Here is a 15,965-nt window from a genome sequence, read left to right on the forward strand (position 1 = left end):
CCTCCTTAACACGTTGATCGCCACGTCACCCATATATGGGTAATAGTGCTTTTCACTGAAAAACGAAAACTATTAATTCTGAAAGTTAAGTGCCATACAAAATGAATTTAAATGAAATACTTGAATTTTGATAAAATTACGGAACTAAATACCAAAATAAATATTTCATTACGCAGTTTCTAAAAGTCTCTAAACAAAATTAAATCGCAGTAGAAATTTTCAAGGGTATTAGTCTGGCAGTGAACGTGTTAATAGAAATAAATATCTGATAAAAGTTGCGAATCTATTAATACCAATTACCTCATTTATGTTTCGTTATGTTTATGTTGCATTAGCGAATATATTTTATAAATAGTTCGTTTTTTTAAATATCATATTAGTAATGATACAAGATTATAGAGATAACTAGATAATGTTCAAATTTCTTTTATTAAACTTGGATACTATTAATTTCTTTATTTCATCCGAAATAATAAAATCTTATTTATTATATAAAAGTTATATAAAATTATGTCTTGTTCGTTGACGTAGAGTCCACCCGTTCCGGTTGTACTAGGAATTCCGAGCCACCGTGTATAGAATGTTTTACCAACGGAGCGTAAACGGGTAAGCTTCTTCGGTGTGCCTTGAGCGGTTGACGGTTGGTGCGCGGGGAGTGGGGCTGGTAATGCGCGGCATGGCGGGGTGAGTCAGCTGAACGCTCGTCCATGGACAAAGTAGTGAGCGGCGGGAAGTGGTGGGGTATGAGGAAGCTCGGTCGACGGAACAGTCGCGTACCTACTCAGTAGCGATTCGAACTCGAAGTCGGTCGTGAGGAGTATATATTATTTGTTCTGTAATGCGTACCGTGTATCTATTTTTCTTTATTTTCTTGTACATTCTAGTGTGTTGTGTTTCTTGCACTTTCGAAGAGAATTGTGTCCATAAGGAATACGCTTCCGAAAACCGACAAACGATGTTTTTACCATTTGTCAAATTTTTGTTCGTCAGTCCTCTGTGGATTGTCGCAAGTGATCACAGTATTCTTTATTAATAGCAGAGTTGTGCGAGATAAGAGAGCAAACATTTTTCTAAGATGTTGACTTCCAGTGCAAATCAGTATCTCCGTCCGGAATATCTTACACCTCTGCCAACTACGGTTAGTGATGTGTTTTTGTACCTTCATCTCATGTTTTTTCTCTAGTGCGAATACTGTGGGAATTTAGTGTAGTTAAAATATAAACATTCTGAATGTGTTGTAAAAGTACCATAGAACCGTAGACGATTTTTCTCGAAACATTTACCGTGTAATACTAAGTATAAAATGCATGACAAGTTTCGTCTATTATTTTCTATATATTTCTTTCAATGTAATCACGCTCGAACGTGATTTGGTATACCCATATGTGTTTCGCTATAAAAAGAGACGAACTCATCTTTAAATATAAAAGTACTCGATTAAATTGTGGATTTGCATTAACTGTGGAGCATATATCGTACATATCTCTAATAACTAACTTCGAGAAATATTTGTTACAAACATGGTTACCAAAACGATGCAACTAATGCAATAGCAGCCACTATCGGCTTGTTAAAATCGGCATTAAATAACTGTGTACCACGCATGAGAATCGTTTCAATGGCTCATTAATTGCAGCTGTCAGCGTTTCGTCAATATCGTCGGAATGTATTTCATGTCTTATGCTTTAACTTCTGTAAACTACTTTGAGGACAGCGAGTGCTGGCAACATTTAGGCTTAGACGTTCATCGATTTATGTGCGCTATAAATCAAAACACGATTCGGTAACAAAGCTGCGTAACATAGACACAAGAAAACGTTCATACTGCAAATACGAACAATAGTTGCGACATTTACATTTTTTTTTTACTTTTATATTTTCTTACTACCTTTCCGTGCGCTGTAAAGACGACAGTTTATATCGTTCATATACTTTCAACAAAAGCAAATCGATACACATATTTCTTAGTTTAGGAGTCTTTTTACCGGCATTAATATTTGATAATAAATATAAACTATTAGAACCTGACGGTAACTACTACAATTGCGACTAATAAGGTTTGTAATTAAATTTCACTGTCATACGACACTACACTGTCGTCACAATATCGATGAATGTTATGGATCACTGTTAGCTAGAATTAGTACTTACCAAACAAAATAATTCATCCCTAAAGATGTTAGTTATACAAAATATCACTCTCTTTACAGTTTGTCTTTTTGTTCTTTTCCTTTCCATTTTTATAATTATTAATACTCGTTATATACACTCGTACAAAAAAAGTAGGGAACACTTTATAAACCCTAAAAATTAGGCTATATTCCAATAGCTGTAAGTCGGTGAAAAATCATCGTAAAAATAAAATTAAAAAAGCGTTTTAAAGGTTGAAGTTTCAACTTTAATGTGCTATTATGCAATTTTTAAATTTCTATTGTTTTTTTGTTTTGTGTTTTAAAAAATAACACTACATTTTGTTTCTTAAAATTACGTATTTTTAATAACTTAAAAGTCAATGAAAAAATTTTATTTCGAAAAGTTCAAGTCAAATTGTGTAAACTACAATATGTTACCTATAAAATGCTTTTTTTTAGAAATTATCCTATGATTGTTTCTAACCGATTTATACGACTTTAAACAAAAATGCGCATTTCTTACAGAAAGTATCGATACTAGGTGAAAAATCATCGTAGACAAAGAAACAAATAAGCATTTTAACGTTTGAAATATCAACTTTAACGTAATATTGATGGTTTAAACAAATTTTTTTGTCTTTCTTGTTCTGTGCTGCAAAAAAGAATGCATTGTTTTGCGCATAAGTGACGAATCTTTAATACTGTGCAATTTAATAAAAAATTTTTTTGAAAAATTTAACTCAAGTTCTAGAAACTACAACATATTACGTACAAAATGCTTTTTTAAAAACCTTTTTACGCTTTTTTTTCTGATTTGCACAATTTTGAAAGTTAACCCTTTTATTTTCTAAAGATGACGATTACCGCCGACATTAGCGTTATCCAATGTGCAAGAATCACTTCTCCCAATTGATTCAAATTACACGCCAAATTTTAGCGCAAGTGATTCTTGCAGTGTAGCAAACAAAACAAAATTTTAAAAATGCCGCGCAGACATTTGTCGGGAGTAGAAGTTGCACGGGTAATTGCACTTGCAGAAGAAGGTTTTTCTATGCGTTATATATTGCAACGTGTTAATGTGTCGATTTCCGTAGTGAGTAGAGCTTATGCAAGATATCAAGAAACAGGACATTACACGAGACGTGAAGGCAGTGGTCGTCGTCGAATAACTACGACCCGACAAGATAAACATCACCTTTAGAGAATAAAAGGGTTAACTTTCAAAATTGTGCAAATCAGAATCTAGAACTCAGTTTCTAGAACTTGAGTTAAATTTTTCAAAAAAATTTGTTTATTAAATTGCACAGTATTAAAGATTCGTCACTTATGCGCAAAACAATGCATTCCTTTCTGCAGCACAGAACAAGAAAGACAAAAAAATTTGTTTAAACCATCAATATTACGTTAAAGTTGATATTTCAAACGTTAAAATGCTTATTTGTTTCTTTGTCTACGATGATTTTTCACCTAGTATCGATACTTTCTGTAAGAAATGCGCATTTTTGTTTAAAGTCGTATAAATCGGTTAGAAACAATCATAGGATAATTTCTAAAAAAAAGCATTTTATAGGTAACATATTGTAGTTTACACAATTTGACTTGAACTTTTCGAAATAAAATTTTTTCATTGACTTTTAAGTTATTAAAAATACGTAATTTTAAGAAACAAAATGTAGTGTTATTTTTTAAAACACAAAACAAAAAAACAATAGAAATTTAAAAATTGCATAATAGCACATTAAAGTTGAAACTTCAACCTTTAAAACGCTTTTTTAATTTTATTTTTACGATGATTTTTCACCGACTTACAGCTATTGGAATATAGCCTAATTTTTAGGGTTTATAAAGTGTTCCCTATTTTTTTTGTACGAGTGTATTATTTAATAATTTTAAACGTTTGTATAATATGTAGATAAAATGTCAATGAAAAAGTGCCAAACAGAGAAAACAATGATGCCATACTTTACGCATCTAGTTTTAATTTTACACCGACTATTTGCAGAAGTAATTGTCATACAATTAATTTGTAAAGAAACAGTTTGTGGCGTGTGCTAATAATAAAGAATGCTTTTTGCAAAGTCGTTATTAAGTAACTTATTTCAAGGTAGTAACTTCCGAAACCTCTATCAAGCTGCTTCTCCTAACAAAGTAAAAGGAATTCTCACCTTTAACAGTCAAACACCAATATACCAGAATATGTTGTTTTCAAGACTATATCACATCGGCGGTGTATACATACTCTTATCGGTTATGCAACTCTATGAATGTTATATATACATGTAGGATCAGGTTTTTCGGGAATAGCAGGTTAATATTGGGAAAATACTTGAAAAGAGAGAACGAATTTATTATAAGAATAATCATAAAGGAGATTCTAAATTTTTTTTATGCGCTTCGGCACAACACGCTTCGACACGTCATGTTTTAAACCCTACCTTTGGACGCTCGACACTCTCGCGCTACGTGCGACGTTGCTCAAGCTGTCATTTCTTTCAGTGGTTGCGCATTTTTATCTATTCTACGTACATATAAAAACTTCAAAAAAGTACAAAAATTACGCCAAGTACATGAAAAACTGGAGTACTCAAGGTGTTATCATTGAAAAATAGAAGATCTCTTTAAAAAACTAAAAGAAAGAAGAAAAATGTGTGTAATTGAAATGAGCTGCCAGTACACGGAGGTGCTTTCCAGCACAGTGCAATGGCGACACTGTGTAACAAAATGTAAAATTCTGTGCTTTTCAACTATGCGCAGCTAAAATGCTGTGTTCAACGGTGCTGACGTTCAAACCCTAATGACAACTCATGGAAAGTGACTGCTCCACACTTTGGTGGTAAAATGAAGAAGCTAAATAGCGTATCTGCCACAAACTGAGACTGTTTAGAAATTTGCCTAGATTTCCGCGGCCTGGAAGTCATGCTTGGCGTGGCCAGCCAAGGTCAAGGTGTCGATGAATAAGAATTATTTTGAAATGCAAAATAATGAAAGTGTACTCATATTGTCAGAGTGTTAAAAAAACAAATTATCTGAAAGCTTGCGAGAGTAAAGGTATTGGCGTCGATAAATGACCTTAGAAATATTTTAAAACTCAATACAATGAAAGTGTACTCATAATATTGTCAGAGTTTTAAATTGACAATTTACCTGAAAGTCTGTGAGGGAGGAACTATGGGTCTTGATGATCTAAGAATGGATCGGTAAGCGAGTGAGGAGTGTAGACGGTACTGCAAGGTCGCTGAGAATCGTAGAATTAGCCACGCTGGATGAGCAATCTACCTATTAGAAAAGACATCCGGAATGGTGATCCAATAGCGAATGTAAACGGTTGCGGAATGTGGCATGTTCACTCTTGGCCTATCTATAGACCCGTTAAGCGAAGTTGTCTCAAGATTCTTCTCGTGGGATACTGAACAAAAATTCGATACGGAATGGTGGGTATTGGTAGAAATTGGGCGTCGAAAGACGGCTATGTGAACCTGTCACTCGACTTTCAAAAAATTAACTTTTTTTTACAGAATATGATAGTATTTCGTTTGTAGTTGATTGTAGTAACAATAGTTTCGTTTGTAGTTCCATCATTTAATCAATAACAAAAAATTGAAAAAATTACCAGCACCCGACACATTGAGATATCTCAAATCTGTTTTTTCCATATGATTCAGAATCGATTTTAGTTTTTTGCAGTGATTTCCGTTTCGCTTGTAGTTAATAGTTTAAAAGTTATAAGCAATTGTTTATACGACTGAGAGGTGACTCTGTCAATTTTTAACTGACTTAGAAAAGGAGGAGGTTACTCAATTCGACATATATATTTTTTTCTTTTTTTTTATGTTCACCGATTACGTCGAGACAGCTTGACCAATCGGAATGGAACCTCTTGCATCTGGTAGAGTATGTCTCCCAGGTGGTCCCGTTATCACTATTGGAAATTGGGTATAAGTGAATAATAAAATACTGAATTTGTAGATTAACTTTAGCTTTATTCACTAAATCAAGAGCAAACTGTTATCTTTTGCAACGAGGAGCTGCGTAACCCCGGGTCCACACCGCGGCGAATACGAACAACATAGCTTATAAACATTCGCAAAGGTGTTTCTACTGTCGCTAACATGCCGGCGAACATCTACGATGTTCGTACTCCAGTGGAACTGATGTTATTTTGTCGATCCAGGCGATCCGCATCCCCTCCATGGTTGGAAATGCTCGAAAGCAAACGACCGTTTACGACCACCCGCTGGCAGATACTCCAAAGGCATAATATGCGTGACCGTAGTTAATATTAGTTCCTTAATATTCATCTAAGTCTTTATGTTTTTTTTTGTTGTATCTTGATGGAAATATATGCAATATATTGGCGAGATTTTTCTGATAAAAATAATATCAAACACGACGCAATTCAGACAATTTCGAGTTTCACTTATGATAAGTAATAGGTATTCTTATAATATTAGCACTTGTTTATACTACCCAGTGACAAATTTTATTTGTATACATTGATATTTACAGAAACATCCGTCCATCCACATTTTCATCCATTCATACATATATACATATAAAGAAAGTATCCCAAAAGTTTTTTTAATTTGAATTTGCCGCGCGCCTTGATGAGATACAGGTAGATGGAGCAATAAGTAGGATTAGCAAGGAAACGAAAGACATAGAAGGATTATATAACAACCACGTATTAGAATAGATAAATAGATAGAAAGAATTAAAAGTTACATAGGAAAGTTAAAGAATAAAGTGATAAAGAACAAAGTAAATAAGGAAGGGATAATTATAAACTTTAATTGTTGTTTCTTTGTTTACAGGTATGTAAATATTGTAAATAGTTTAATCTAATAGAATAATAAAATCTCAATCTTTGTTTATAGAGAAACTTATTGGGTAATTTTTATCCCTAAAGTAATAAATAAAATAATAAAAACATTATATACATAATACTCTGCGCATAATAATAATAATAAAAATAATAAGAAGAAAATAAATTTAAAAATTAGTTTGTTGTCCCGATCTGGAGCTTTCTCAAGTACAAACGAGATGTTATTATTTTCCATAAAAAAATGAATTTTTGAAAAGTTGGGTATCAGGTTCATATAACTACAAAAGTTACCTAGCAACAATTTTACAATCTGTTTCCTATTTTCGAACAGACTTTCTAATCGATTACTGATTCATAAAATCAAGTATTAATATTATAAAAATATTGCATATCGTAAACGAAACTTAAAGTTGTTTGAATTGCATCGTGTTTGGTGCCATTTTTATCAGAAAAATATCGCCAATATATCGCATATACTTCCATCAAGATACAACAAAAAATATACAAACTTGGATGAGTAATAAGAAAATAATGTTAACTTCGGTCACGCATATTATCCCTTTGGAGTATGTACCTACCTGCGGGTGGTCATAAAGACCAGCTCCACAGTTGGGAAGAATAGCAATGCCTAAGCTCCGAGGGTTTGAAAAGGGACAAGACCGAGGAAAAAGGCGATGCTATTCCCGAACGTGTTCGCCGGATCCACCACCTCGTGGATCGCTGAATTTGGTTCGCGAACACAGTTTTCGCCTAATCCAGCAGGGCTACTTTTACGATTTTACACCTATTTTAAGAGGAGCATTTGTTAGCGAACTCCGTTATTTCTCGTCCACACTACGGCGAAAACCGGTGAATAACAGGGTTAGCTAACATGTTCACGAACGATGTACACGAACCAGAGTTCGCCGCAGCGTGGACCCGCAGACTGACTGATGAACATTAAAAGAAAACCATAGAAAGAATTTCTAGCTGTGTACAGCGTAATTTTAGCATATCTGTTTAGTCTTTAGTAAACCACAGGAGGGGTACTCTCAGTCACTTGAGAGGGTAGGCCATAGCCTAAACGAAAACTTTCTCTTTCGTTATTCTGCAGTGACAGATATAACGTTGTGCATTTATTCTCAGTACATTTATTTTTGTAGTAAAATGACATGTTGCTATTTAGTAAATATTCTAACAAAGACATTCTACGATTTCTCATTTTTTACGTTTTTTTTTTTTGCAAAAAACCGAAAAATTTTGCTGTACTACTTCTTATTCTGAAACGGATGGACCACTCGGATTCCTCGTCCAATAAAGAAACATTTGACTTTGATTTATTTTTTACCCCTTTATATCACTTTTATCACAAAACAAGTATTATTTCACGTATGTTCGGCTTGAAATCGATGAAACTCCTTACATTTTGCTGCCGCACAGGTTTTCCCGATGACACCCCTTAACAAAATTTATGAATTTCTGTATTGTTTATAACTATTGTTATTTCAAATTTCCTATTTTTTTATGTAACTCGTCATGTAGTTAATCAATACCTTCTACATATATTGACAGCTGATTTCATGCTGTTCCCATTTGGAAAAATTTATGAGTTTCTTAACGTTTATAACTATTGTTATCGCAAAATTTCTATTCTTTGATGTAACTTGGCAAGAAATTAATCAATCGAGATGAAATCTTCTATATATAATGTCAAATGATTAATTATGTTCCCATTTAGAAACATTTTTGAATTTCTTAATGTTTATAATAATTGTTACTGCAAAATTCCTATTTTTTTATGTAACTCGGCAAGGAATTTACCAAATGCGATCAATCCTTTCACATTTAGTTGCATATATTATATTATGGGTGGAAGCAAGAAATAAAATAAGAATATAGTTTTATATTAAATGATATTTTATTTATCACTTAGAGGCTCAGAGAGGTAGTCGCGTTCACCATCGAGGTAGTTTCTCAACTAACTGACACCCTAATCGTCGAACTCAAGTTTTCGGCACGGGTGTTTATATTAACGGGCTTATCGTCCTGTACTTCTAAGAACTAAAGAGCCGCGAGGACTTCAAAGAGGAAATGCCAGATTCATTTTTGTTATCGGACTAAATACAATATTTAGATCCAATTAGATCAACACAAAATTACCAAACTTGGTTTAACTTTCTGTTCGAGTGACAAAACATACATCCTTAAATTATTGCTGTCATTATTGTTGAGAATAAGCACTATGTGCCTGTAATTTTGAACGTTTTCTATAGTTGCGCTCGTCAACGCAGTCCCCTCCTTACCGGGGGTCGGTTTTGCCTGAGAAGGACACGGTTTATTGCACCCCCTGACCGTTTATAGTTTTTTCGACTCTCGGCAGTTAGTTAGCAGAAAATCTCTGAACGAAGAACATCGGTTCTGTTTTGTAAATTATAGTTTATACTTTTAAATATATACTTAGTTTAAAACTCTGTTGTATTTATTTCCTAAATAAATATTCAACAATTATATCTACTTTAGACACCATATATATTAACATTATTTAATATCGTCACCTCCAGCAAATACTATCCCAAACCTACTCAGACAGTATTTTCATAGAGAGAGTATATACATTAGCAGTAACCAATATTTCCATCCCAGCCCTCGCAAAAAAGAATGCTCAAAACCTACTCAGACAGTATTTCCATGTAGACAGTATATATGTATACATTAACAGCATTTAATACTACCGCCGTCACCAAAAACTCAAGCAGGAATTAAAAATTTTTCATTTTGCGTGGACTACGAAAAGGTTATTTAACATAATTTAATATAAATTAAATAGAAATTATTTCATACTTTTAAGCAATTATATTTAGAACTGGCGAGTATCCATATCAATTAACTAGAAATTATTCCATACGTTTTAGTGCAGTTTTAATTGTAACAAAAGTTCGACAGAAGAAGCCGCGGACGCTATATAAGCAACTCGGCGGCCGGCCACATTACCAAAAGGCTGAGCGATAAGGCGCAAGCCTTATAAACAAAAGCCGAATGGGCGAGGACCTGGACGGACAAGGGGATCACTCTCTGTTCGGCCCTCGATGAGGAAAGACGTAGCATAAAACACTACCAATAGAAAAGCATTCTATTAATATTAATAAAGTACATTTATAGTTGCATTTAGTAATCGTTTTGTTAATATAATACTTTTTCGAAGTCGGTTATATTTTTTTTCCAAAAATTATTTTATTCAAGTTTTTTTAAATCCGCTTTTTCCATGTGATTCAGAATCGTTTGTAATTGTTTGTAGTGATTTCCATTTCCTTTGTAGTTGAACAATTTAAAATGTATAAACAATTTTGACATGGTCACTTCTTAGGCCTATCAACAATTGCTTCTAAATTTTAAATTATTCAAATACAAACGAAACGCAAAACCCCTACAATCAACTACAAACGATTCTGAATCACATGGAAAAAACGGATTTGAGATATCTCAATCTCGGGTGCTTGTCATTTTTGTAATATTTTTTATTTATTAAATGATGGAACTACAAACCTAACTATTGTACTACTGCGGTGTTACTACTCCGTTCCTCGCCACCAGAAGGAAACCGCGCGGTCCGCGCGTTTCTCACAAGTACACGATCCGCTTAACATTGCTATATAAGCCCTTTCCGACCGAAATCCAAATATCCCGGGGTCTAAGGCCAGCTAGATGACTCATTTCATTGGCTAGAAAACTCGAGAAAGTCTTGCAGAAAATACTTGCAACGCCGTTTACACTAGCAAGCAACTTCCCGCAAGCTAAGTGACGCGCGAGAGACTGTCGGAGGATACTGTCGTCGCAACTACTTGCAGGACTGTATACACAGGGTAGTTTGACTTGTCGCAAGATACTCCGCGTGGAGAAACACAGGTAGTCGACGCTGACGGTAATAAAATAGAGGAATCCTGCCAAATTTGCTACACGACGACGGTTTTAGGTGAAATACCCTGTATGTATAAGTAACAATAAATGTCACCGTATTATAATATGTAAAAATAGACGTGTTGCGCCGTAACAAAGAACGCAAACGGAGTAAAGTAGTTGAGTGTCGCGAGTGTTATATCGTGAACCATTGGGTCCGTTTACTTTAGTATGCGAACGTATTTCTAGCCAACATTTAAAGATTAGTTTTACCTACACTCAGCCAGCACAGACCGTTTGTAAAACGATTTAGTAACTAACCATAAAGCGACACGTCGCATAGTGGGACGAATTGGCAAAACAGTGGGCATTTGGCAAAAAATGTATTTGTATGATTATAATAAATTTTAATAAAAATCAGTTTAAATACACATGTAAAACAATTCTCACTTTCATTTTTGTCCGAATACTAAAAGGAGTTAACCCTATCACGTGATTTCTGTAAAAACGAAACTTTATTTACTCAATTTTCAGCTCACTAACATATAATTTAATCATATTATTTTAGAATTGAAATACTTGCGTTATGAAAATAACATTATAATTTTTTGAAAATTTTTTGAAATTATTTAAAATTTTTATTAAAGTCTTTGCTGTTTTTATTATTTAAAAACAATGTACGCGTTTGTCCATAAAATCCATTATACCTGCTCAATGAGTAACTCTTCTAGTTTACTCATGTAAAAGATTACATTCGACCGTATCCGACTTATCGATTTATGTAAGATTTTTATATACAATGTGTTAGTAAAGTCTGGACACGATCAAATATCTCGAAAATGAAACGTTTTACGGAAAAATGTTTCCAACCAAAGTATTAGGGTTTTAAAGGTTTTATTGAATGATCGTATCTATTTGACTTTAAGTGGAGGGGTCAAGATGAGGTGAAGGACACCATGGTTTTTTTAAATAGTACACCCCATTTTTTATTAGACAGTGTTAAGGATGACAGTGAGAATGTACAGTAACACAAGCATTAGTATCGCGCGCGCGCGCGACCATGCCACCTTCACGCAGTATACCCTGGATAATACTAATTCTGACGGCACCGTACATCCTACAGCTCATAATTCAGACAATTCTCAACCAAACTAGGTTATGAACCAGTGTTTTGGGAACGCCTCACTGTCATCTTTTACACTGTCCAATAAAAAATGGGGTCAAAGTCAAAGAGATACGATCATTCAATAAAACCTTTAAAACGTTGGTTCGAAAATTTTTTCCGTAAAACGTTTTTCGAGAAATTTGGCCGTTTCCAGACTTTTTTAACACTCCATACATAGACTAACTGTGTCTTGCGGTTTCACACGCGTGAAATACTATTTATTTTATATCGTTCGCGTTCGACTGAGAATCAGTAGGCGTCTGTTTTTTTTTTGTAACTCAGATGTTTCTGATCTACAGAAAACAAAAAATATTTTTCATTGTTTCCTCATTTTCTATTACTGCAAAAATTGTTAGTCGAGTCGGTTCAGTAGTTGCGGAAATTAGCCAGAACAAACAGATAGATAAACTTCAATTTTATTTATATAGATTTTAGGTACGTATGTGGAATTTCTTAAGTATTTATGTAGAATTTTTATATATCTTTGGTAGGTAGGTAGCTCTCGGTAGCTACCTCGAGAGGTGTGTGTCGTTTAGTGAGAGTCTCGTTTATTTTAATGCAATAGTGGTAAGAGATGGATGTATGGAAGACAAATCTTGATATTTTCACAAATCTTAAGAAAGATGGAAAATTGGAACTTAACCATCACATTTTGGCGGAAGAAATCTGCAAGTCTAGGTCTCTTAGTGAAGATCAAGAAAATAATATAATCGAGCATATGCGGTTGTTCTGTAGAAATTTGAAAGATCGTTGGGTACGGTCAAGCTACAACGAAGAACGATTTCTTTAAAAAAATAAGGATTGTATGGACAAAATCCATCAGTGGCCAATATTAATTAATGTCCAAAAAAGATATTCGATTTCTGGCGACGAAAAGAATTTTGCGGACTGTTCGCTAAGGACAAAAAAGAGGCGAACCGAATCTGCATTAAGGGATTATTCAATGGAGGAGTTGATTTTTGCCACGAAAATGAAGCTGAGAACATCGGGGAAATCAGAAGTTGCGAAAATATTGGATTTAATTCTTGAAAACCCCGAGAAAATTCCGGAAATAGAAAGAATTTTTCGAAATAAGGATTTGACCGACAATAATGCAACGAAACCTACAAAAGAAAAAGGGCTTTCCATTTTTTTGGGTGCGAATTTATCAAAAGCGCAATATAATTTTTTAAGAAAACCACATAAACGAAGGTGCTAATATTTATCCCTCCTATTATAAAATTAAACAAGCTAAGGAAGAATGTCATCCACCAAAAAACAGTATTTGTATCACCGACCAAATTGCCAAAATAGAGTTATCAGCATTACTTCACCACACGACGTCAAGGATTTTAAAATTAGTTAAAGAAAAAAATTCGACAATAGAGTTAAATTCAAAACACCTCACACTTTACACAAAATGGGGATGTGATGGGGCTGCAGGCTAGTTCCACTATAAACAGATAGCCACCAATTTTGACGATTCGTACATATTTATTGCGAGCTTGGTACCTTTAAAACTAATTGATCAATTTAATGGTAAAATAGTATGGGAAAACGATAAACCATCATTTACGCGATTTTGTCGACCAATCTTTTTCCAGTTTATCCAAGAGACAAAAGAAGTAATCGCCAATGTAGTGAAAGATATTCAAAATCAAATTGACAATTTGGATATTGATCCTTTTTCAAACGAGGTTTTTGTAAATCACAAACTTCTTATGGCGATGGTCGATGGAAAAATTTGTTCTACATTATCTGAAAGTTCTTCAATGAGGTGCTATATTTGCAATGCTAAGCCGACCGAAATGAACGATCTTTTTTTAGTGGAAAAGAAACCAATAAAAGAAGAAATGCTTCGTTTTGGATTGAGCGCACTTCATGCATGGATTCGATGCATGGAGTGCCTATTACATTTAGTTTATAGCCTCGATTTTAAAAAATGGAGTGCAACTACACCAGAAACAAAAAACCTATTAGGTGAGAAAAAAGAACGTATTCAAAAAGATTTTAAAGACAAACCAGGGCTGAACATCGATGTCGTCAAACAAGGATATGGTACCTCGAATGATGGAAATACTGCCAGAAGTTTTTTACCGATCCAAAATTAACGGCTGAAATTATAGGATTGGATGAAGATGTTATAAAAAATTTTTCGATTTTGTTATAAGCCATAGCTTCGGGAAAACAAATTGATAAACATAAATTCGGAGATTTTTCTAAGCGATTGGCGAAACAATATTTTTCGATGTACGGGTTGTACTACATGCCACCAACAGTACATAAAATTCTGATACATGGTCAAGATATTATAAATGAGACTATCTTGCTGATTGGGCAATTAACAGAGGAGGGCCAGGAGGTCAGAAATAAAGATTTTAGGTCTTTTCGAGAATTTCGCTCTCTCCCTCTCCCTCTCCCTCTCCCTCTCCCTCTCCCAGATACTCAAAAAATCAGATTTTTTAAATCGACATTTTCGTATTTTATTGTCATTCACGCGGGAAAAAGACATCAAAACTGTGTCAGCCCGATGCCTTGGACTGTTGGACATGTGATCCATGCAACCAAATAACGTTCCAATCCTTACACTTGGGGGTGGACCACCCCTACCTGTGCCCCCCCCCCCTCCCTTCAGCTCCGGGGGCAGTTTTCGAAACGGGACCTTTTCGGCATTCATCCTTAACGTATCGAGAACAAACATAGTGAATTTTATCGCCCTTCGATGCGTGGAAGTGTTTTTTTTACGGAGGTTAAAAATTTCCAAGCTGTTCCACCCCCCCCCCCCCCCATAGGGCGCCTATAGGGAGCACGGTATAGGTGATGGTATTTTCTGGATCAGGGGAGTCCAGAGATGCATTGAGTTCAAAATCGAGAACGTCGTCCAAAAATTGTGGATTTTAGAGGGGGTGGGAGGTTGTGGTGGGTGGGTTTGTCCGAGAGGGATTTCAAGGGGTTCATTTTGTAGAGGGCATCAAGGAGAGTCGCCCCAAAGGTTTTTTTTTAATTTTTCAACCCCTTCCGTCATCCCTGGCCTGTTTCAAAGAGGCGTTTTTCTACACCCTCTCCTTCATGGGGGTGAATTAACCTCTTCCCATCAACCCTTGCTTATGTACCTTTACACACGGCCAGAGGACATTACAAAACTACTCCTCACAGAGTTTAATTCCAATCGGTTGAAAACTTCCATATTTTTAAACCGTTTAAAAATTTGTCCGTTAAGTTTTGCACGTTAGTGGTGGAAAAACTGTTATTGGAAAGGTTTGGTTTAGATTCGTATTTTCTGTTTCAGGTTGTGATTCTATTTCAATTTCGCTTGTCTGAATCGTGTTTTTTGGACAGTTTTTGGCTGTGTCCATGTTGTTCACAGTTAAAATAAGATATAGAATCAGTCGATAAGTAGATCCAGTAAGTAGTATCTTCATAGTTGATTTTGAGGTGTGGTGGAAGTTTATTTATGTCATCAGGGTGGACATAGATTTGTCGACGGAAACTCATAACATGAGTAAAACCGGGTTCAGTGATACCTGCTCTTAAGGAAGCCATTGTTGATCCAATTCGTACATTTTATTCAGTTCGTTGGTTAGAATATAGTGGGGAATGATAGGATAAACGTTTGACAATATTAAACGTTTAAATTTAGATATCAGCGGTCTTATCTCCAGAGTAGAGTTTCCTACTGTGATTTTACATCTGTTCTCAATCATTTTTGCAACTATGGTTGTACTGGATAGATAGATACACACTCTATTCATTGATATTTTTGAGGCGAAACGAATGTTGGCAGGGTCAGTTAATTTTCCAATTGCTAGGATATAGTCGTTGAGAGCGACTTCATCAATCGAATTTAAGAGAATGGCTTGATCGTTGGAAATGCGTCGGATTGTGTCGTAGTAGCGTATAATTTCTTGGGTTGTTGCATATCGTTGAGAAAAGTTAAATTATCTGGTTTTGAAGACTGTGATGGGGGAGCCTCCGGTAAGGGAGGCCATCACTT

The 15,965-nt window shown here is 34.9% G+C and overlaps 1 protein-coding gene across 3 annotated transcripts in view; it reads left to right on the top strand.

Annotated features, from left to right (window-relative positions):
- Positions 1-753: 753 nt before the first annotated feature.
- Positions 754-15,965, top strand: part of LOC128892325 (zinc finger protein Elbow) — a 38,165-nt gene continuing 22,953 nt past the window's right edge. For all 3 annotated transcript variants that reach the window (XM_054152687.1, XM_054152689.1, XM_054152686.1), the window contains exon 1: positions 754-1,138. Coding sequence is in view for 1 of the 3 variants with exons in the window: in XM_054152686.1 (XP_054008661.1) it covers positions 1,076-1,138 (63 nt within the window). In the remaining 2 variants the exon portion in view is untranslated. The remainder of the gene's footprint in view (positions 1,139-15,965) is intronic.

This window comes from Hylaeus anthracinus, unplaced genomic scaffold (genome assembly GCF_026225885.1).
Source record: "Hylaeus anthracinus isolate JK02 unplaced genomic scaffold, UHH_iyHylAnth1.0_haploid 12002, whole genome shotgun sequence".
In the NCBI taxonomy this organism is placed as follows: domain Eukaryota; kingdom Metazoa; phylum Arthropoda; class Insecta; order Hymenoptera; family Colletidae; genus Hylaeus; species Hylaeus anthracinus.